This window comes from Ranitomeya imitator, chromosome 1 (assembly GCF_032444005.1).
Source record: "Ranitomeya imitator isolate aRanImi1 chromosome 1, aRanImi1.pri, whole genome shotgun sequence".
Lineage (NCBI taxonomy): Eukaryota > Metazoa > Chordata > Amphibia > Anura > Dendrobatidae > Ranitomeya > Ranitomeya imitator.
This window is the reverse complement of record NC_091282.1, coordinates 133,678,070-133,703,579: the sequence shown is the minus strand read 5'-3', so window position 1 is coordinate 133,703,579 and position 25,510 is coordinate 133,678,070. Positions and strand designations below refer to the sequence as shown.

General features: G+C 42.2%; 1 protein-coding gene across 5 annotated transcripts in view; it reads right to left on the bottom strand.

Moving 5' to 3' along the window:
* ATG10 (autophagy related 10) overlaps positions 1–25,510 on the bottom strand; it is a 437,018-nt gene that overhangs the window by 170,791 nt on the left and 240,717 nt on the right. For all 5 annotated transcript variants that reach the window (XM_069751167.1, XM_069751160.1, XM_069751151.1 and 2 more), the window contains exon 4: positions 2,017–2,152. In XM_069751167.1, the coding sequence (XP_069607268.1) occupies positions 2,017–2,152 (136 nt within the window). The remainder of the gene's footprint in view (positions 1–2,016; positions 2,153–25,510) is intronic.

Sequence of the window (25,510 nt, the reverse complement as noted above, 5' to 3'; positions counted from 1 at the left end):
TCACTCACCCTTCATACAATTAATATACCTCTGTGTCTGTACTTTTACACATACTGGTTGGTTACTCGTTCATGCAGCATTACATGAACACTGTATTTATTATACTGATGGCAGGACCGTACAATGCAACCAACTGCTACCATCCACCTTTCGTGTCTTCCCTATTTCCTCATAGATTGTAAGCTTGCGAGCAGGGCCCTCACTCCTCCTGGTATCTGCTGATTTATGTGATTATTGTTATTCGATAATGTATTTTATTGTCCGTACAAGTCCCCTCTATTGTACAGTGCTGAGTAATATGTTGGCGCTATAAAAATAAAATTATTATTTATTATTACTATTATCTATATATATAATTGTCTAAGGGTTTTTCTGTCTGTCTGTCTGTCCTGGAAATCCCGCGTCTCTGATTGCGACGGGCACAGCATGGCGACGATGATGTCATAAAGGTTGCCTCGACCAATCAGCGATGGGCACAGTCTGCCACGAATTCGCCTCGACCAATCAGCGACGGGCACAGTATCGACGTAGATGTCATAATGGTTGCCATGGTGACGATGATGTCATAAAGGTTACCTCGACCAATCAGCGACGGGCACAGTCTGCCGCGAATTCTGGAATCATCATTGTCCATATACTACGGGGACATGCATATTCTAGAATACCCGATGCGTTAGAATCGGGCCACAATCTAGTTAATAATAATATGCAATCCAACAATAAAGGTTCACAAACATTTTGGTCTACATTAACCTTCCTAAGTGTGCCTATTTTCCAATTGAAAAGATATCAGACTGCATTTTATCCCCTGGGTAAGCTAGGAACAGCTGAATGCAGTGTCCACCGCTGGTTCAGACGCCAGTGGCATAGTGTCACAAAACATACATCAATCAAGTGAAGAATGATGCAGAAAATTGGTGCAATAGTGTGGAATTGGACCAACCTCGGAGCATTTGCAGCCTCAAAGATTTAAAGTTTATTTTCTCAATGACGGAATATTCATTTATACCCAGGAATGCAGGTTGGAACTTTTTACTCCCCAATCCAGCAATATAATTAGTGTGATGACCCTATATCTCCTTCCCTTTTAGGTTCCCTTTAATTATCCATCACATTACTATAACTTCTAATCATATTTACTGCACTGAGCGAGACATGGGACGACACTTTAGAAAAAGCAATTTATCACTTAGTTTTTATTTCCATAAGAGCTGCATATGATAAGCCTCTTTGTGTCTCCGGGAGCTCTCATCTAAAAGACGGTCATCTTTTGTATCGTGTCACACAACTCCTGCCAGCGGAAAGACTTTGAAAAGAACAGTAACTATAGCATTATAATGCCAAAGGAGGTAATCTGAATAGTGATGGCACTGTCATTGAAAGCAAGCTGCTTTTTAAGGGCAAGTACTTGGGAATGTATTACTAGGATATAGCATATGGCTGCCGGAAAAAGGTGATGTTTGTAACCTGAATAAGAAGGATTCCGAAAGGAGTGTGGGAAACGTCCCACTACCCAAGACCAACCCAAAACTTAGAAGCAAACATCCAAGTTTCTTATTCAATAAAAGCAAATAGAGATCTCTAATGAATGTAGAAAAAATGTTAGGAAACCACATAATACTTCATTACACAATGAAAAAGGTTCAGATGGAAAAAAACGTATCATCAAAAACTACTAATTATAACCTTTCCTCAAACAGGTACCGTATTTTTCGGACTATAAGACGCACCCCAAATTTTCAGAAGAAAAATTGGGAAAAAACTAATCTGTCAAATGGGGGTCCGTCTCACAGTCCTGAATTTAGCTTACCCGTGGGGAGGATCAGCAGCGCTGGTGAAATACAGGGGGTGTTTGGTGGTCTGGCGATATGACCCAGACTGGTGCGCAGGTTCAGCAGTGAGGGAGGCTACGGCGACATTTTGGGAGAAAAAAGAGCATCTTATAGTCCGAAAAATACGGTAAATATCCCATATATTTAGTGATCCACTGCTTCATTACTAGTGTTGATAGCTTACCCAAGAAGCTCGCTCTGAAGTACAGCACCGGGGCCTGATAGCTTATGGAGTACAGAACATGATATTCATAGTGGATCACTTCTGACTGCAGAGCTCCCTGTGGTAGAACACCATTATCTTCTTCTTCATGACTATCCTAAAAAACATAAAGAACAAGAAATTTGATATGTTTAGCATTCACAGACTGTTTATCTCATTTCAATGTCAACAAATTATTTACATATTTTCTCCACATAGAGTTAATAATAATGTGTATTTTCTTGATTTTAAAGAGTAGTTCAGGATTTTTTTTCATAAATCAACAGTACCCATGAAAATAGCACAATTGGTACGATAACTTAACAGGGATAGCGGCTTCTATCTCCTCCTGGACTGATTATTCATAGTCAAAATTCACAATTCACAGGTAAAATCTGTCTTCAGTGACTACAGATTTTCCCATTACTGAGATAGGAGAGGACGGTTGGTGCTCATTAAGTTTTATGGAGAACTGTAGATGTTTCAGGAGAACTTGCAGTAAAATGTCTGTGTTCTCCTCTAGCTCATCCCTCCCTTACAGAGAACTTTAAAAACATCAACTGCCATCTCCAATTTTAGTAATTAGAAAGTTTGTCTTCACAGAATTCAGATTTTACCTGAGAATTGAGGGTGAATGATCAGTTCAGGAGGAGAAAGAAGCTAATATCTCTGATAAAATATGTTGTGAAGTTGCTTATTTTCATGTGTATAATTGAATTATGAAGTAGAAATGAAGATATGAAGGTATCATTTTATTCAGCTTCCTATGACCTACATGCCGATATAGATGGCTTAGGAGGGTTGATCTCAATCAATCTCAATCTGTGCAAGCGCTGCTTCCAGCGGTCATCTTTCTGAAGTCATGTTCTTCAAGGAAATAGCCTCCGGCGGCGCTTACCCAGAATGAGATCTTAGCCAGGCCCTGCCTCACCGCCGCCATCGCTTCTGCCGGCTTTCTGAGGAAGGAACCCTCCCTGCTGTGATCCCGCTCCACCACTGACACAACGACCCCTAGGTAAGCTATATTTGGACTATAAGACGCACTCCGCATTTCCCCCTCAAATTTGGGGGTAGGGAGGTGGAGTACATCTTATAGTCCAAAATATACAGTAATTTCCCCATCCATCATCTGAGTTTGCAGATGTCGGACTGCACCCAGATGACATCGGAGTACAGCCCAATGTTTTACATGGACCCATAGACTTGTATCGGTGCACATCGTCTAGAAGTGCTTGCAATATGCTGCGTTTTTTTCTTATGTCGAATCGGTATGAGAAAAAAAGTAATAGTCGACACTGCTCCACAGTATAACATCGGGCCTAGTGCTATCTGACAAATTATTGGATAGCACTCGGCAGCATTATAGGCTGGTGTGAGAGAGCCCTTAGGCCGAGTTCAAATCTGTATTAGGATTTCCATTTTTTTGTTTTGCATTAGGAATTCGTGCCAGGTATAGATTCATCACATGACAGACACTAGTGGTGCCAGCCGGACTCAAGGGACTCATAATGTGCTCACTTAGGTTTCTTTTATGGTGTCTGTCATTTTAACATGTAAGCAATATCATTGCTTCAGGTAAAAATGAAGGAATTTTCAATTAAGATGCGACTAATTTCTATTTACTTTAAAAGCTTACCGTGTGACAAAAGGGTCCTTTTGGCAAACATTTGGTTGATATAGTTCTGCATATCAAAAATGTTTACTGCTTAATTAAAGAACTAAGGGTTATATTCAGTGACTGATGCTAGGCTGCAATACCACACACAACCTGTGAATAGCTGTGGCACTGTTTTTTCAAACCTTGGAAAAACCTTCAAGGGTTCATTATAAAAATATATACACACACACACACGTAAAATCACCCCGGGATACATAGACAGATACCGTAGATAGATATGTACATATTTCTATACAAGTTATCTTGGAATACTCATAGCAGAACAACTTATTTCTCCATGATTTTAACTTTATATTTGATTTATTTAATTCTAGAGAGACATACTAAGCCTAGAAATGAATAGTACACCTTCACGGATATAATCTAGCCCCCAGTGTATGTCCATATGCAGGATATTTTTTTAATTCCTGAAGCAGTCTTGTAAAAATCTTCATCATGACTTTTTTTTTAATCAATTTTACTTGCAATTTAAGCCAAAATAGCATTAAAAAATATGAAGGAATAGCTGGGATTTTTTTTCTGTACTTTTTATGGCCAGAATAATCACTAGAACACAAATAAAGGTAATAAAAGTGATTTTTTTTTTTATAGCAAGCAACATGTTTTCTAACCTTCATACTCAAAATGGTGAAGAGAATTTCAATTATTTCTATAAGAATCACCACTAATTTTCTGAAAAAACACTACCTTTTACCTCGCTCATAATTAGTAGTGTCTTGACGACCCATGAGATAGAGAAAACATATGTGTAGACCTTAATCTTATCCACATAGCTTTTACCATCATAATTTATCCTATTAATAACTTCTATTATCAGTCATAGCATTAGAGTCACGTGCCAGATCATGTATAAATCCCCATCTTGCCCCAACACCAGCTATAACTCATTGAGACATTTTGAAGGAGTCTTGTGGTTGGTATTCGGCACCAAGATGTTGGCAGCAACCTGTAGGTTGTGAAGTGCGGCCTCCATAGATAAGATTTGTTTTTCTAGACCACCCCACAGATGCTTGATTAGATTTAGATATGGAGAGTGAGAAAGCCAAGTTAACAGCTTAAATTTCTAAAGCCCATCTCACTGTTAAGACTTTTGACTGGTGGGTTCACTATTAAACTAAGATTTGTTGGATAATGTTACTTTTCCTTGAACTTCTTAGCTTGTTGCTTAAAGTCACTGCGAACTCCACAATAACCCAAGAAATATTATTAGCTGCCACCACCAGTTGTTTTTACAGGCTGTCTGGACGCCTGATTTCTGGTAGCGTATGGCTTCAAGGCGCAGCTTACTGAACAAAAGGAAAAGAACTATTACATTGTATATTTAATTCAAAACGAGGCAGTGTTTATAAAAAATATACAAAAGATTTTACAAAGGGGACAAAACAATATAATACGCATATTCTTCCCCTATTTGCCCTGAAGCTGAAAATGTATGTCCCATCACTATTGGATTTATACAACAAAATCCAATATTCAAAATTTTCTTTCGGAGACCTACGTCTGGGCTGACTATTGTAGCATTTCCCTTCCAGTAAACCACAGTATCACTTGAATTCAAAATGGATTTCCTGGGGACAAAGACCCTTCCACTTTGCTATTTATGTGTAAACACAGGTACTCTATTGCTGTCCAGCCCTCTGAAGAGTTCTCCTGTCCCAATTACCTGTTCAAATTATAACTATTTGTCTACGCACAAAAGAAATCCTCGTTAGTACTGCCATGATCTTTTGTCCTAAAAGTAGCTCCTTCATGTTAATTAATATTTCCTACTCATTTATGCCCATCTGATAATTAGGAGAATTCAAACTGTCAGCTGTTTTTTTGCCAGCTCTTGTCCTACTGCAAAGAGGGAGGGGAGGGGGGTGAGTGCCTACTTCACTAGGGGCTTACAGAATTTAATACTTTCTATAACAACCATGAATTCTGTACACTCCACATATCTTCAGTTTTGTTATGTTCACCTGTTAGCTTGGTTATTATTTTATAATTCTTATGTTATTGCTTGTCTTTCCTAGATGCCAAAGCTGATGATATGCGCAAATAAACTTCACCTGGCTAAACATTCTAGCTATGCATGTATCTATATGCACGTTTGGTGATGTAAACCCTTTTTCTATATTTTTAATCATTGTTTGTCTTACCATGGAAATACGATAAAAGCAAAATTGAGAAGTTTTCTGTTGTCACCAGTATTTGTCATGTTCTTCAAACTATTCCTGAACAACTGTTGCAGCATGCAGGAGCACACCACTCTGCTTTATCTTTAGGCAATACATGAAAGGCTGCAACAATGGCGGGTGTTCAGTAGTTTGTATGTGTCGAAGCTGCATCCCCATAAATGTCAAAAACCAAACTTGGCAGAAGAACATCACAATGCCTGATGTAACAGAAAACGTCATCAATCATCAGACCACATAATGCAACATGGTGCAGAGCTGATGTTCATGTTACCATTACAGATGCTTTTGAGATTGGACAATGATTGGCTTGGGCATTAATTTCAAGACATTTGTGCATTAGTGGCATGGGTCCAGTCGGACTAGTCTTCACACTCATGAAACAATGATTCTTGGGTGTGTTGACCCTGTTGCCTGTCTACATGTAGTCCTTACAAAGAAAACTTTTGAGAGGTAATGACCACTACATATCAGGAACCCACCAAAAGACCTGATTTTTGCAGAAGCTCTAATAAAGATGTCTATTTATCACAATTTTGGTGCGGAGAAGAAAGGCCATCTACGGTAAATGTTTTATTTTGCCATGATCCTTTTCCGATGCTGCGTAAACACAATGGTAAGTTAAGGATTTCACTGTATTACCTCCTTAATTTGTTGATTCCTCACAATAGAAATTCAATGTTAATAGTGCAAATTAAGTATTTTCCTAGAATTGTTTTCAGCAGAAAATGGTCTGTACAGCCTCTGTTTACCTCTCAAGCATGCTCGCACACTAGACGAATCCAAGGTCAGCCGTGATCACTCACTGCAGCAATGGCCTCCCGCATACGCAACAATTTTCTTCTTTCTCACAGTCAAGAGCTCTCTTAAAATCAGTGCACAATGGTATCGAGATGATTTGAATTGCATCCAAGGAAAACAAAACACATTTATTCTCCTTCTTGAAAATGCCAATTGAAAGAAGACAGTTTTAGAAGATTGGATGGGGTCACCTTAGGGTAAATTTAATGATAAACTGAAGTGATGATTACTAGGGACATTTATTATATTTCGTTACAAAAGTCAAGATTTCTAAAGTTGCCACAGAAGCAGCCAGCACATTTGCAACTGAAAATAAAACAAAACAGAATTGGTTTTGGAGAATTTTGTTTTTTGTTTTAAATGTAAGATGCATTGTGCATAGAGACGAGCAAACCACTTTGCACAATCCGGTTCCAAGATCTAGCTCGGTACTCTGCGGCCATATAGAAGAGCTGAGCGCATTTCCTGCGCTTCCGAGTTCCCTGATGTGGCATTTGATTCACCAACATGGTGTGACAATTTGTGTGGTGTATGGTGCACAGGTGACATCTTGCCAGCCTGCCTAATTGTAAGCGGAGCCTGAGATCTCAGAGGAAAGGGAAAGTCGCGCAATCCTTCTCAACAGCCAGAGAAAATTTACCTAAATTGTGGACCGGGATTATGGGAAGCGATCTGCTCATCTCTAAGTATGTAGGGGATTCGTTTTATATTCTGCTATATATTACAACACCAATGGTTCCACAAAGCATCACTTGTAAACCCTTTAACGAGTCTTGCAACATGACTTGGCATATTGGCCAAGCCAGACACCCTTCTCCAGACAGCAGTTTTGATAATTTCTTTAATAAAGTTGCAAGGAAAGATTTTGACTTAGCAACCACCAATTGGTGACACTTGCAATATAGTTTCTTTCTCTAGACAGAACTACTTTGTACACTTTTTCCACGGAGCATTGCCATTAAGACTTCATAATCGGCTAGCCACCAAAACAGCAGCAATACATGCAACAACGAGGTAGCCCTAGCCCTTCCTATACATATCAGTGTAATTTCATATTGTAGCTGCAACCTAACTAACCATATGACCTATGTTTTAATTATTTGCAATGAATTTTCCATCCAGCTACAGAATATAACAAAATTCACATTACACAGAGCATCGACCTTATTAGTCTTAGCGCGATAATATAAAAAATGCCGAATGTTTGCATTTTAAGTAGATTAAAAAAACAATAAGTCTCCAAGCAAATAAAGATGCAAGAACAGGACACTCTGGGAAACACCAATAGGCATATCCAACCAATTCATCTTAAATCTGCTGCCATGTACTACTTCAGCCAAGTGATATGACTCATGTAGTAAAGAACAATACACTGACTCCTTGACTTTATACGCTGGATCTTTGCAAAGTTAAGAGCAAAATAATGAGGCTGTGTTCTGCAAAGAGCTCCAGCAGTCACACACAATATGTAGCTGCACATCCTCTATAACAATATCAAAATAAGTATCCTTACTAGATGCCAAGAAAGATGGTATAAGGGCTTTTCAAAGGAAAAGAAAACTGGCAAAATACTTGCATCTAAAGTACTGGACCAAATTTTACATAGTTCTACGTAACTTAGAATAGGAACATATAAACTAAAAACATAATTTGAACAAGGTAGAAAATTTATTAATCGACAAAAATCAAAAAAATATTTAAAAATAGCCATTCGTGTCTGAAAGGAGCCAAAATTAAAGATCAGGGTCACCTGCACACTATATAAATTGGTGCTTCAGAGGAAAAACAAGTCAATATAGTAGAGCAACCTCAAGCACGCCAAAAAAGAAAAATGTTTATGTCTTGAATCAATGATTAAATTTTATTCTGGGAATTCACAGCCATGAAAAGAAACGTAACACAAGAAATTTGTCCCCAACGTTTCGACCACAAACGGTTTTTTTCAAGGGTTCATTCTGTAACCGTGAACAGCATCTTGAACGGCAAGTCCCAAGTTTCTTTTCATGGCTGTGAATTCCCAGAATAAAATTTAATCACTGATTCAAGACATAAACATTTTTCTTTTTTGAAAGGAGCCAAAGTTAGATCTTCGTCTTCCCCTGACGAAGGCACGCCGCCGAAACGCGTGTAGGGGTAGTGGCACCACCATCTGGACTTAGGTAAGGCATTTGTTTACTATTATTTAGGTTTTTCTTGAACCCGTTTTCTGGCAATATTGGCATCTTTGTATTAATCATCTCTGAAACCCCTACTCCTTTCTCACATGACTATAAGTATATATTATTGTGTAACATGGATTACCAATTGTTTCAGGAATTTGTCTATGTTATAGACACTTAGTATAATATCGCCATTCTATGCCACCTAGTTGTATTTGTACTTGTCTTGCCTGATTTCCTAAGGTGGTGCCACCAAGATCTAACTTTGGGTCCTTTCAGGCACTAATGGCTATTTTTTAATATTTTTTTGATTGTTGTTGATTAATACATTTTCTAGCTTGTTCAAATTACGTTTTTTGTTTATATGTTCCTATCCTCTGTAACAAGAAGGTTAAAGCAACCCTGTAAGCAGGATTGTGCTCAGTAACCGACTGGACAATGCCTGCAGTTTACTTAGCAAAATTCTGATGACAGGTTGGATTTAACTCTTTTACAACCTATGAGGACTTTGCCACACACTTTAAAAATAAGATCGACCAGACAAGGCAAGTCTTTATTGTTCAACCACCACAACCCCTTTGTATACCAGACCAATGCCCAAACCCCATAACCTCCCTATCCAACATCACTGATGGGGGGCTTAATTGTCTCCTCTCCAAATCGCACCTCACCACCTGTGCGTTCGACCCCATCCCATAAAACCTCCTCCCCAACCTCACCACCACACTTATCCCATCCCTAACCCACCTCTTCAACCTATCACTATCTTCTGGCACCTTCCCTTCTGCTTTCAAACATGCCACAATCACGCCTATCCTTAAAAAGCCAACCCTCGATCCAACTGCTATGTCCAGCTATCGCCAAATATCACTGCTCCCATTCGCTTCCAAACTCCTGGAGCAGCACGTCCACTCTGAACTTTCCTCCCACCTCTTATCTAACTTGCTCTTTGACAATCTACAATCTGGTTTCTGTCCCCATCACTCAACTGAGACCGCCCTGACCAAAATCACTAACGACCTACTTACTGCCAAAGTTAATGGACAATACTCTGTACTCCTCCTTCTAGACCTGTCCTCTGCTTTCGACACAGTTGACCACTGCCTCCTACTACAGATCCTCTCCTCCTTTGGCATCAAAGACCTCGCCCTATCCTGGATCTCCTCGTACCTTTCCAACCACACATTCAGCGTCTCCCACTCCCACACTACCTCCTCATCCCACCCTCTCTCTGTTGGAGTCCTGTTATGACCTGGTGGTCAGGACAATAATGGACCTGGTGGTTAAGAGCACACGGAATGACCTGATAGTTACTGATAATAAGGACGAGCTCTGGGACGTGGGAACTCTGCTGACCGCAATCCCTAAACCTATCAAACACACTAGAAATAGCCGTGGATTGCGCCTAACGCTCCCTATGCAACTCGGCACAGCCTAAGAAACTAGCTAGCCCTGAAGATAGAAAAATAAAGCCTACCTTGCCTCAGAGAAATTTCCCAAAGGAAAAGGCAGCCCCCCACATATAATGACGGTGAGTAAAGATGAAAATACAAACACAGAGATGAAATAGATTTAGCAAAGTGAGGCCCGACTTACTGAACAGACCGAGGATAGGAAAGGTTACTTTGCGGTCAGCACAAAAACCTACAAAAAGACCACGCAGAGAGCGCAAAAAGACCCTCACCACCGACTCACGGTGCGGAGGCGCTCCCTCTGCGTCCCAGAGCTTCCAGCAAGCAAGACAACAAATTAAATAGCAAGCTGGACAGAAAAATAGCAAACCAAAGAAATACAAGCTGGAACTTAGCTTCTGATGGGAAGACAGGTCACAAGAACGATCCAGGAGTGAACTAGACCAATACTGGAACATTGACAGGTGGCATGGAGCAAAGATCTAAGTGGAGTTAAATAGAGCAGCAGCTAACGAATTAACCTCGTCACCTGTGAAACTCAGAAACACCCACCAGAGGAAGTCCATGGACAGAACCAGCCGAAGTACCATTCATGACCACAGGAGGGAGCCCGACAACCGAATTCACAACAGAGTCCCCCAAGGCTCTGTTCCAGGACCCCTACTCTTCTCAATCTATACACTTGGCTTGGGACAACTCATAAAGTCCCATGGATACCAGTGCCACCTCTATGCTAATGGCACTCAGATCTACCTCTCTGGCCCAGACATCACCGCTCTGCTGTCCAGAATCCCAGAGTGCCTATCAGCCAAATCCTCCTACTTCTCCTCTCGCTTCCTCAAACTCAATGTGGACAAATCTGAACTCATCATCTTTCCTCCATCCCATAGATCTTCCTTACCTGACCTATCTATCGCAATCAATGACATCATGCTTTCCCCGTACCGGAAGTCCGCTGCCTCGGAGTAACCTTCGACTCTGCCCTGTCCTTCAAACCGCACATCCAAGCTCTCTCCACCTCCTGTCGCCTCCAGCTCAAAAATATCTCCAGAATCCGTCCTTTCCTCAACAGTCAATCTATTAAAATGCTTGTGCATGCCCTCATCATCTCCCGCCTTGACTACTGCAACATCCTTTTCTGTGGCCTCCCTGCTAACACCCTTGCACCTCTCCAGTCCATCCTTAACTCTGCTGCCCGACTAATTCATATCTCTCCTCCCTACTCCTCTGCTTCCCCCCTCTGCAAATCCCTTCACTGGCTCCCATTCCCTCAGCGTATCTAGTTCAAATGACTAATACTGACCTACAAAGCCATCCATAACCTGTCTCCTCCATATATCTCTGAACTAATCTCCCGATATCTTCCCTCATGTAATCTCCGGTCCTCCCAGGACCTCCTTCTCTCCTCCACACTTATTCGCTCCTCATCCAATCGCCTCCAAGACTTCTCCCGAATATCCCCCATCCTCTGGAATTCTTTGCCCCAACACGTCCGACTATCAACCACATTCGGATCCTTCAGACGGAACCTGAAAACCCATCTCTTCAGGAAAGCCTACAGCCTGCACTGACCCCGCTGCCTCCTCATCACTACCGAAGCTACCGCCTCACCAACACCGGAGCTCCTGCAACCCTCAACCTACTGTCTCCTTCCCCATAATCCTGTAGAATGTAAGCCCACAAGGGCAGGGTCCTCGCCCCTCTGTATCAGTCTGTCATTGTTAGTTTGTTTACTGTAAGTGATATCTGTAACTTGCATGTAACCCCTTCTCATCTACAGCACCATGGAATCAATGGTGCTATATAAATAATAATAATAATAACCTATGACATACAGGTACGTCATAGGTCGCCTCCCCCTGTTTGATGCAGGCACCAGCGATGAGCCTGCATGATTTCCGGCACATGTCAGCTGATTTTATCAGCTGACAAATGCCCCTAACAGCAGCGGGTGGAATCGCAATCCACCCGCAGCTGTTAACATGTTTAATATATTAAATGCCGCTGTCAATCTCTGACAGAGGCATTTAACATGATCACGCCGAAAGCACGTTATTAGCTTCGCCCATTTGCACCCCCTCTCACATGATCGTGGGGCGCTGATGGGTTGGCATGACTACCCAGGGTCTGCCGGAGACCCCTGTGGTTGTCATCGGCGAAATGCTTTGAGCACCACCCCTTCGCCAGCGCTATTAGCAGATGAGCATTTTTGCTACACATAGCAGGGCTGATGCCTTACTGTGTGTAGCACAGGCAATCGGATGAACGCAGATTCTAGTCTCCCATGAAGACTATTGAAGCATGTAAAAAGTAAAAAAAAAAGTTTTATAAAATTTCAAGAAAAATAAAAAGCTCAAATCACCCCCCTTTTGCTCCATTGAAAATAAAACAATAAAAAATAAAAATAAAAAACACACATATTTGGTATCCCTGTGTTCAGAATTGCCATAACTTTCAATATATAAAAAAATGTATCCAATCTGTAAACAGTGTAACGAGAAAAAAAAATCAAAACGCCAGAATTATGTTTTTTGGTCGCCACAACATTGCATTAAAATGCAATAACGGGCGATCAAAACATCGTATCTAGCTCAATAAAAACATCAGCTCGGCATGCAAAAAATAAGCCCTCATCCAGCTCTGGATCATGGATCTTGGCAAATGGCGACTTTTTTTTTTTTCTAAACAAACTTTAGATTTTTTTTTTCATCACTTAAATTAAAAATGAACCACACTTTGAATTTTTTCCCCATTTTCCAATACACTGTATGCTAAAACTAATGATGTTGATCAAAAGCACCACTCGTCCTGCAAAAAACAAGCCCTCTCATGGCCATATTGATGGAAAAATAACAAAGTTATGGCTCTGGGAAGAAGGTGAACAAAAAACGGAAACGCAAAAACGGAAAAACCCAAGGTGGTGAAGGGGTTTTCAAGCGAAACTAAGTTATTATCTATCCAAAGATGACGATGGAGATAGATAGTTGTGGGTCTGACCACTTGGACCCACAAATATTGGCAGAAAGGGGCACTTTCATACTCGTTATCACCATTTCGAGTACAAGATCTGGTGGCATTCTGCAATACGTTCCCATGATTATAAATATATACATGATTTCATAGGCATATACATTCCTCTATAAAATAACTACCAATGTATACATAAATGATAAATAAAGTGCATATGCATACTAGACTCTAATGAGATTAGCACTAGACTAGTGCTAATCTCACACGTGGAGAAAAAAATGCTGACATCTCCGGTCATTCATCATTCGATGTAACCACGATTAACTGGGGGGGGGGATGAATGACCCTTATAAAAGGGCTATAGGTTGGAACAACCCCCATATGCCACACTTAAGATAGGGCAAGTGATGCAAATGGTCACTCCTAGACAGGAGAATACCTGCCACTGGAGGATTCTTACAATATACTATAGAAATAATTATTGAACCCCCACTGTTTACATTTATCTTTAGACTCCCCTGATGAATCCCCTTTAATGGGGAGGAAACGCATAGGGAGTTACGTATTATTTGAGTGATGGTGGGCATCCCATAGCAGTACATATTCGGGTACTGTCCTTGTAAGGACAGGAGTTATACAGGGGCACGACAGGGAAGAATAGCCACCTTTCCCCCCCCTCAGGTTCACATTAATAGCTATACAATCTACTCCGGTCCATGATGAAGTCTGCTGTGGGCGAAAGATATTTGGTGAGCCCAAACCTTTTTTTAAATTGAGCACTTGAGCACTTTGATTTATGTTTTTTGGGGGGTTTTTTGCATCACTGTTACGGAAGTCCAGATGTGATTTTAAAAGTTGGTAATAAAAGTTAGATTTTATCTTTATTCAGATAGGACCCCCACTGCTATATTATACTATTATTATGGGGATGATTTATTAGTGGACGGACTAAACCACGACAGCTGATTTCATTATTCCATGGAAGATGCTGCATTTATGTAGTTGATCTCCATTTAACACCTTCACGCCACAGCCAATTTCCATTTTTGCACTTGTTTTTTTTCTCCCCCTCTTGTCAGAGCCATAACTCTTTTATTTTTCTGTCCACTTTGACATTTGAGAGCTTGGGTTTTTTTTTGTGTGAGACAAGTTGTAATTTTACCATTAATTTTACCTCATAGTGTTCTGGAAAACGGGAAAACTTTCCAAGTGTGGGGGAAAAAAACACATTTCTGACATTGTTTTTGGGAAATTGTTTGCATGGTGTACAATTTGTGGTATAAATGACTTTGCAATTTAATTCTCTTCATCAATGCGATTACAGCGATACCAAACATGTCTTATTATTTTGGTGGGAAAAAAATCAGAAATTTGCACAAAAAAAAAATTTGTGGGGCTGTGTCGCTATTTTCTGAGACTCGTAGCATTTTTATTTTATTTGTGTAATAGTTTATTTTTTGCGGGGAAAGACAACATTTTTATTAGTACCATTTTGGGATAGATGTGACTTTTTGATTGCTTGTTACAGCCTTTTTTGCAGAATTGTGGAGACCAAAAAAACTTAATTTTGACATTCTTGATTGTTTTCCGTTTACGGTGTTTACTGATCTGATTAATTGTATTTATATTTTAATAGATTGGACTTTTCTGAATGCGGCAATACCACACATATATGTTTTAAAAATATATATATCTTTATTTTTAATGGGGTAAAAGGGGGTGATTTAAACTTTTAGGTGTTTTTTTTTTTAAACTTTTTTTTTACTGTTATTGTTAGCCCCCTTAGGGGATTTCATTGTCTGTGCTATATACAGCAACTTAAGGTACCTTCACACATAACGATATTGTTAACGATATCGTTGCTATTTGTGACGTAGCAACGATATCGTTAATGAAATCGTTATGTGTGACAGCGACCAACGATCAGGCCCCTGCTGGGAGATCGTTGGTCGCTGAAGAAAGTCCAGAACTTTATTTCGTCGCTGGACTCCCTGGAGACATCGCTGGATCGGCGTGTGTGACACCGATCCAGCGATGTCTTCACTGGTAACCAGGGTAAACATCGGGTAACTAAGCGCAGGGCCGCGCTTAGTAACCCGATGTTTACCCTGGTTACCATGCTAAAAGTTAAAAAAAACAAACACTAGATACTTACCTACCGCTGTCTGTCCTCCAGCGCTGTGCTCTGCACTCCTCCTGTACTGGCTGTGAGCGTCGGTCAGCCGGAAAGCAGAGCGGTGACGCCACCGCTCTGCTTTCCGGCTCACAGACAGTACAGGAGGGGACCAGAGAAGCAGAGCGCAGCGCTGGAGGACAGACAGCGGTAGGTAAGTATCTAGTGTTTGTTTTTTTTTACTTTTAGCATGGTAACCAGGGTAAACATCGGGTTACTAAGCGCGGCCCTGCGCTTAGTTACCCGATGTTTACCCTGGTTACCGGCATCGTTGGTCGCTGGAGAGCGGTCTGTGTGACAGCTCTCCAGCGACCAAACAGCGACGCTGCAGCGATCCGGATCGTTGTCGGTATCGCTGCAGCGTCGCTTAATGTGAAGGGGCCTTTAGACAACTTTTTGACACTAACACCTATAGGGCCATACCTTGGGACCTCACTGCAGCCATCACCATAAAAATTAAGGACCTCATTAAAACGTACCTGGACAATGGAACTATTGATGGCAAGACAGCTACTTTTTTACAGAACCCCCATCCTATCATTCCGGTCTTCTATCTCCTCTCCAAAATACACAAATCCCTTCATAATCCCCCGGACAGACCAATCGTGGCTTCCACGGATTCAGTTCTCTCACCACTCTCCATATTTCTTGAAAAAATTTTGACCCCTCTAACAAAAAACACCAGGTCCTATATATTGGACACGAACCAATTTCTTGAAAAAATTAAACAGATCCATCAGGTACCTCCCCATAGTCTTCTCGTCACTATGGACGGTAACAGCTTATACACATCAATAACCCATGAGAAGGGCATGCGTGCCACCAGAGACCTCCTGGAACAGACTGATATGTCCCAGAATGTCATTTCCTGCTGTCTCGATCTCCTGAGAACAGTCCTGTTTGAAAACTACTTCCTATACGAGGACACCTATTATGTCCAAGCATGCGGGACCGCTATGGGCTCAAATGTAGCCCCGGCCTACGCTAATGCGCATATGAATCATTTTGAGTTACACCACATCTATAACAATGAGCTATTTTCCCAACATGTCCTAAATTACTGTAGGTAACATAGACGATATCTTCCTGGTTTGGACAGGGACATCTGGAACCCTGGATTTATTCTTTTCCACCCTCAATTCAATTTTCCAAGAGCTTAAATTCACCATTCATTCCCATGAAACGCAAATAGCCTTTTTGGATACCCTGGTACTGAAAGATGCCAATGGATTCCTCAAAACGGATCTGTACACAAAACCCACGGACTGCAACAGTTTACTACTCTATTCAAGCTGCCATCCAACCACCACTAAAAATAGTCTACCTCGATCTCAATTCAAAAGAGTCTCCCGTATCGTCACGGACCCCGAAACACGACAAATCAGACTAGCATCTATGGCGCAGAAGTTCAGCAACAGGAACTACCCCCCTACCCTTTTGGCACAGGAACTCACTCGGTCCTCTAACCCACCTATGAGTCCAGCACCACGCCAACCCCAGGAAAGGATACCGTTCGTGCACACCCACCATCCTATTATGACCAAGGTTTATTCTGTCATCAAAAAGCACTGGCCCCTCCTGGGTAGAGCCCACCCCGAGATCCCATCCTTCAGGGTGCCCGCACTCATGAGCACAAGGAGACCCCCCCAACATCCGTGATCAAATAGTCAGGGCCGACATGGGTAGCGCACATCGAGTACCAACTCAACAGTTCTTAAGCTCATGCCGCAATGGGACTTACCCTTGCTTGAACTGTGCCGCCTGTTCAAACGTGATCAAGTCTGACAATGTTACCCACCCTAGGACTTGGAAGTCTTACCCTATCCGCGGATTCCATACGTGCGATTCTAATTTTGTGGTTTACGTCATTAAGTGCCCTTGCAGCCTGTTCTACGTGGGAGAAACCACTCAGCACATACATGATAGGTTCGCAAGCCACAAGTCCACCATTAGGTGTAACAAAATCTGGCTCCCCCTTCTTGACCATTTTACTAAGGCGAGACATTCAGTAGCCCAACTAAAATTCCAAGTCTTGGAACAGGTACCTCGGCCCAGACGGGGTGGCAATCATATTAAACAGTTGAGGTCCAGGGAAACATACTGGATATATACATTAGATACCCTCGCACCTAAGGGCCTCAATAGGGAAATCGATTGGTTGCTCTAATTATTCTTTCAGCTTACTAATACTCTCCTCTTCCCTTACAGATTCGTTGAACACCTTGGTGAGTTTCTCCATATACAAAATAATACCTTTGCCCACATTCGCCTCGTTGCCCTTTATGTAATATACATTGTCTTTTGTGGTCCCCATACTAGTCCATGATACTTGGACATCCCTCCCATAACATCTTAAAATACCCATTGTCACATCACAGACTCAACTATCTTCCACTTCCAGGTTTATTATTATTGACATGACTACTCCATTGTATTACGCACTTTACATGTTGCCCCATTCATTATTATACTATGACCTGTACAGCGTAACCTAGCCATGTCCTTAGCTCCATTTAAGACAGGCACACAGGCCGTGCACATCTCCTAACATGTACTGGCCCTCTGGGTATACTTTGCAACTTCAGCGTTACTTAGTTACCGGGCACACAGAATATCGCCGTCCGCTCAGGCGCATTAGCATCCCCCTAGTTGCTGACATCACTACAGCGCCTGCATTCCCTTACAACCAGGCACGCACAGGATCGTCGGCCGCGTATGCGCAGTGGCATCTCAACGCAGTCCACATCACTTCCGGTATCGCAGGTCCTACTTCCGGTGCGCGCATTTAAATCACAGCAGCGCCGGTCACGCTACAAACTGGCAGCAGGGCGCGGGAGCGCCGCTCATTAGCTTGACCTTTAAGGTAATCCTTCTCCCCTACTCTATACAGGCCGTGCCGCCGCCACCTGGACATATAGATGCCATTATAATTTACAAGTCCCTTACCTCCCCATACATTTACTTATCCACAGACCACACAACAGGGCAGTCTTTGCGACCTCATACGCACAGCAACTTGGCGCCTAAGGTACATCACATACCACTCTATCATTATCATCATATCATCTATGTACCTTCTCTTGCTCATATACGTTTACCATCTTTTCTACAGTGTATGCCTTTACTTCCAAGGAACTCTATCCTCTCCTCTGTGCACAACAAAGGTAAAAAATATCTCTACGTTCTTCCCATGTACTCAGTCATATGATCTGGCTTCCTTAGCCTTTGTTTACCCCTATGATTATGCTTATACCTATGTCCCCCCCTTTTTTTGCGGATATACGTGGTATTTCATGTATAATGCATATAATGTTGTTTCAGAGTTACTATGTTTTACTCCCTTTATTCTACCCTTTCCTTTGTTTTCTTTATCCAGGTTGGGAACTTTATTTTTTGAATTTTTGTTCTATGCATCGATTTTGAATATTGTTTATTGTACATACTGTATACTTATATATTTTATTTTTCCATAGCGATTGTATGATTAATGCTCTGGTAGGACCGAAACGTCGTAATTACCTCTTTCATGTCACATAGTAACATAGTTATTAAGGTTGAAGAAAGACTATAAGTCCATCTAGTTCAACCCATGGCCTAACCTAACATGCCCTAACATGTTGATCCAGAGGAAGGCAAAAAAAAAACCATGTGGCAAGAGTAAGCTCCACATTGGGGAAAAAAAATCCTTCACGACTCCACATACGGCAATCAGACTAGTTCCCTGGATCAACGCCCTATCAAGGAATCTAGTGTATATACCCTGTAACATTATACTTTTCCAGAAAGGTATCCAGTCCCCTCTTAAATTTAAGTAATGAATCACTCATTACAACATCATACGGCAGAGAGTTCCATAGTCTCACTGCTCTTACAGTAAAGAATCCACGTCTGTTATTATGCTTAAACCTTTTTTCCTCCAAACGCAGAGGATGCCCCCTTGTCCCGGTTTCAGGTCTATGATTAAAAAGATCATCAGAAAGGTCTTTGTACTGTCCCCTCATATAGTTATACATTAACATAAGATCACCCCTTAGTCTTCGTTTTTCCAAACTAAATAGCCCCAAGTGTAATAACCTATCTTGGTATTGCAGACCCCCCAGTCCTCTAATAACCTTGGTCGCTCTTCTCTGCACCCGCTCTAGTTCAGCTATGTCTTTCTTATACACCGGAGACCAGAACTGTGCACAGTATTCTAAGTGTGGTCGAACTAGTGACTTGTATAGAGGTAAAATTATGTTCTCCTCATGAGCATCTATGCCTCTTTTAATGCATCCCATTATTTTATTTGCCTTTGTAGCAGCTGCCTGACACTGGCCACTGAATATGAGTTTGTCATCCACCCATACACCCAGGTCTTTTTCATTGACGGTTTTGCCCAGAGTTTTAGAATTAAGCACATAATTATACATCTTATTGCTTCTACCCAAGTGCATGACCTTACATTTATCCCCATTAAAGCTCATTTGCCATTTATCAGCCCAAGCTTCTAGTTTACATAAATCATCCTGTAATATAAAATTGTCCTCCTCTGTATTGATTACCCTGCAGAGTTTAGTGTCATCTGCAAATATTGAAATTCTACTCTGAATGCCCCCTACAAGGTCATTAATAAATATGTTAAAAAGAAGAGGGCCCAACACTGACCCCTGCGGCACCCCACTGCCAACAGCCACCCAGTCCGAGTGTGCTCCATTAATAACCACCCTTTGTTTCCTATCCCTGAGCCAGCTCTCAACCCACTTGCACATATTTTCCCCTATCCCCATTATTCTCATTTTATGTATCAACCTTTTCTGTGGCACCGTATCAAAAGCTTTTGAAAAGTCCAAATACACTGCATCCACTGGGTTCCCTTGGTCCAATCCGGAACTTACTTCCTCATAGAAACTGATCAAATTAGTCTGACATGAACGGTCCCTAGTAAACCCGTGATGATACTGGGTCATGAGGTTATTCCTCTTCAGATACTCCAGTATAGCATCCCTTAGAATGCCCTCCAGGATTTTACCCACAGTAGAGGTTTAGCTTACTGGCCTATAATTTCCGAGTTCAGTTTTTGTCCCCTTTTTGAATATTGGCACCACATTTGCTATATGCCAGTCCTGTGGTACAGATCCTGTTATTATGGAGTCTTTAAAGATTAAAAATAATGGTCTATCAATGACTGTACTTAATTCCTGCAGTACTCGAGGGTGTATCCCATCCGGGCCCGGAGATTTGTCAATTTTAGTGATTTTTAGACGCCGCCGCACTTCCTGCTGGGTTAAGCAGGTGACATTTAATTGGGAATTTTTATCACTAGTCATTTTGTCTGCCATGGGATTTTCTTGTGTAAATACTGATGAAAATAAGTCATTTAGCATATTGGCTTTTTCCTCATCCTCATCCACCATTTCACCCAGACTATTTTTAAGGGGGCCAATACTATCTTTTTTTAGTTTCTTACTATTTATGTAGTGCTGCCTTGATTTGCTTTTTACAGAATTTATTTAATTTTCTATATTTAATGCCTCATCACTACCTACTTCCTTTAATTCTCTAAATTCTTTCTTTTTGTCACTTATTGCGCCCCTTACAGCCCTATTTAGCCATATTGGTTTCCTCCTATTTCTAGTATGTTTATTCCCATACGGTATATACTGTGCACAGGTCCTATCCAGGATGCTAATAAATGTCTCCCATTTTCTTTGTGTATTTTTGTGTCTCAGGATATCGTCCCAGTTAATTGCACCAAGATCCTCTCTCAGCCGTTGGAAATTTGCCCTCCTGAAGTTTAGTGTCCTTGTAACCCCTCTATTACACATCTTTTTAAAGGATACATGAAAACTTATTATTTTGTGATCGCTATTACCCAAGTGACCCCCAACCCTTATATTTGCTATGCGGTCTGGCCTGTTGGTTAATATTAGGTCTAGCAGTGCCCCCCTTCTTGTTGGGTCCTGAACCAGTTGTGAAAGGTAATTGTCTCTCATAGTTGTCAAAAACCGATTACCTTTGCTGGAACTGCAGGTTTCTGTTTCCCAATCTATTTCAGGGTAGTTGAAGTCCCCCATAATAATGACTTCTCCTTGAGTCGCAGCTTCATCTATTTGCTTTATGAGGATATTCTCCATTGCTTCCATTATTTTTGGAGATTTATAACAAACCCCTATGAGTAATTTATTATTTTTCCCCCTCCCCTTATCTCCACCCACAGGGATTCTACATTTTCATTAAATTCACCTATATTATCACGCAGGATGGGTTTTTAGGACGATTTTACATATAGACACACCCCTCCCCCTCGCTTATCTGTACGGTCATTTCTGAACAGGCTATAGACCTGCAAGTTAACAGCCCAGTCATGGCGCTCATCCAGCCATGTCTCCGATATCCCCACTATGTCATAATTATGCTCCAACAACATTAGTTCTAATTCGTCCATTTTGGTGGCGAGGCTTCTGGCATTAGTATATATACATTTTATGTATCTCTCTGCACCTCTATTCTTTCTTAAATTATTAACTGTTCTAACCCCACCCCCCATGCCACTGCCACCCCCATCTTCCTTATTTGTGCCCAGGTCTCTATCTGCACTATCTTCCCCTCTTATAAAATGAATACCCTCCCCCCAATTCCTAGTTTAAACACTCCTCCAACCTTCTATCCATTTTCTCCCCCAACACAGCTGCACCCTCCCCGTTGAGGTGCAGCCCGTCCCTAGCGTAGAGCCTGTAGCCAACTGAGAAGTCGGCCCAGTTCTGCAGGAACCCAAACCCCTCCTTCCTACACCAATTCTTGAGCCACTTATTAACCTCCCTAATCTCCTGTTGCCTCTCTGGCGTGGCACGTGGTACAAGGAGTATTTCAGAAAATACCACGTTGGAGGTCCTTGCTTTCAGCGTGCAGCCTAATTCCCTGAAATCATCTTTAAGGACCTTCCACCTACCTGTAACTTTGTCATTTGTGCCAATGTGCACCATGACCGCTGGGTCCTCACCAGCCCCTCCCAGTAATCTGTCCACCCGATCAGCGATGTGTCGGACTTGAGCGCCAGGTAGGCAGCACACCGTTCGACGATCCCTGTCTTTGTGACAGATTGCTCTATCTGTTCCCCTAATAACTGAGTCGCCCACTACCAGCACCTGTCTGGCCTGCCCTGCTCTCCTATTTCCCTCCTTACTGGAGCAGTCACTCCTCCGGCTTTCAAAGGACATGCCTGGCTGCAGCAGTGCTACCTCTGTACTGGCACCCCCCTCATCTGCCAACTTAACAAACTTATTCGGGCGTTCCAGATCAGGACTAGCCTCCCTGGAACTCTTCCCTCTACCCCGCTTCCTAACTGTCACCCAGCTTGCTACTTCATCGTCCTGCAGCTCCATCCTACCATCCCCCCCTCATCTGTCCCATTGAGAGTCTGCTCCGTGAGCAGAAGACTCCTCTCCATATTGTCTATGGATCTCAGTGTTGCCAGCTGCACATTTAGATTCAGAATCTGGTCTTCCAAATGCACAACGTGCTCACATCTCGCACAGCAGTATGTACCCTCGATCGGCTGCTCAAGGATTGCATACATGTGGCAAGATGTGCACTGGATGGCATTAACAAGAGTGGAGCACATTTCCTAATGGGGATTGCACCAGACAGAAAAGTTAAATAAAAAAAATAAAAAATAAATACAAAGTATTAAAAAAAAATAAAAAAATAAAAAAAAAAACAGACAGCAATTCAGTACTTCCTCCCTTGGAAACTCCCTGACTCCAAAGTCACTGAATCACAAGTCACACTTACCGCCGTTCACACTTACACTCAGTTCACACTCAGCTCGCTCACACTCGCTCTGCTGAAGATCTTGCTGTCCAAATGCACTTCCAAAAAGGAGTTGTTTTGTTAATACCGTATATACTTGAGTATAAGCCGACCCGAGTATAAGCCGACCCCCCTAATTTTGCCACAAAAAACTGGGAAAACTTATTGACTCAAGTATAAGCCTAGTTTGGAAATGCAGCATTTACCGGTGAATTTCAAAAATAAAAATAGATCATTCTTGCCCCATAGCTGTGCCATATAGTGCTCTGCACCGTTCATATTTCCCCATAGCTGTGCCTTATAGTGCTCTGCACCGTTCATATTTCCCCATAGCTCTGCCATATAGTGCTCTAAACCGTTCATATTGCCCCATAGCTCTGCCATATAGTGCTCTGCACTGTCCATATTTCCCCATAGCTGTGCCATATTGGGCTCTGCACCGTTCATATTGCCCCATAGCTCTGCTATATAGTGCTCTGCACCGTTCATATTTCCCCATAGCTGTGCCATATAGTGCTCTGCACCGTTCATATTGCCCCATAGCTCTGCCATATAGTGCTCTGCACCGTTCATATTTCCCCATAGCTGTGCCCCATATAGTGCTTTGCACCTTTCATATTTCCCCATAGATGCTCCACATATATCTGTGCCATTGCTGCTGCAATAAAAAAAAAAATGCCATACTCACCTCTCTTGCTTGCAGCTCCCAGCGTCCGGTCCCGGCGTCTCTCCGCTCTGACTGATCAGGCAGAGGGCGCCGCGCACACTATATGCGTCATCGTGCCCTCTGACCTGCACAGTCAGAGCGGAGAAACGCCGGGAAGATGGAGCGGCGCCCGGCGGCTGGAACGTGGACAGGTAACTATGCGATACTTACCTGCTCCCGGCGTCCGGCTCCTTCCCCCGTACAGCTGGTCTTCGGTGCCCCAGCTTCTTCCTCTATCAGAAGTCACCGTTACCGCTGATTAGATAAATGAATAGTCGGCTCCACCCCTATGGGAGGTGGAGCCGCTTATTCATTTCTCTAATGAGCGGTCCCACCTGACCACTGAACAGTGGAAGAACTGCAGCACCGAAGACCGTGGGACGGCAGAGGGAGCGCCAGGATCGCTGGAAGCAGGTAAGTATGCCTCAGCGCCCTCACCCGCCGACCCTGCCACCCACCTTGACTCGAGTATAAGCCGAGAGGGGCACTTTCAGCCCAAAAATGTGGGCTGAAAATCTCGGCTTATACTTGAGTATATACGGTAAATTCTTCACCATTCGCAATATACATACAGAGTGTGCGGTGTACTATATTCTCTATGTTCGTGGGGCTTACACAGCCCACTACACCTGCACCTCGCACCTTATCATCCTGAGTGCGCGCCAATTTTCTTTACCTACATATACAGCAATATGACAGCATCCAGCTGCATATAGCATAAATCACAGTCTCCTTTGAAGCTTGGTCACAGGCAAGGTTTCAAAGGAGCTCCGTAATGACAGGCATGGGGGTGATCACGTCACCGCCAGCTATCATGACAACTCATTGGTTAAACGCGATCACATCACGGGCCCATCGATGGGTGAAAATAATGACGCGTGCGCACTGCGGCACATGTTAAATGTTCTAGACACATAATTGACAGTGTACGGTCAGTTATTCACGATTACAAAATTTGTCACAAGTCATAAATTATGATTAAGAATGTTTTTGTCATGTCACAGTTTTAAAGATTCTGGTTTAGCATCATTATGTCTATGTTCAGTACGTCATTAAAATACAAGTGTCTAGTGAGGATCCAAAGTTGCTGCCTCCTATTGTCCTACATGAACTAATTAGTACACGGCACTTACAAAGCTTTAGCCTATGATGGAGCTGATACATTGGCGAGTTACTGATTTTTCAGTTTGATATCATTTTAATTGCTGGGAATGTACATTGCAGTTACAGCTTGGCATATGGTCCACTCCCACATGTCCTCAAATCTGATCAATAAGTAAAAAAGAAACTTGCTGAAAGGTAAACTGAAAGTGGGAGAAAGAGGAAAAGATTAGTGATGGTTAGGGTTGAGCGACCTTCACTTTTATAGGATCGGGTCGGGTTTCACGAAACCCGACTTTTGGAAAAGTCGGGTCGAGTGAAATCGGCCGATCCTATAAAAAAGTCGGGGTCGGGGTCGGCCGAAACTCGAAACCCAATGCAGTGCATTGGGTTTCCATGGTTCCCAGGGTCTGAAGGAGCGGAAACTCTCCTTCAGGCCCTGGGATCCATATTTAAGTGTAAAATATAGAATTAAAATAAAAAATATCCTTATACTTACCCTCTGACGCGC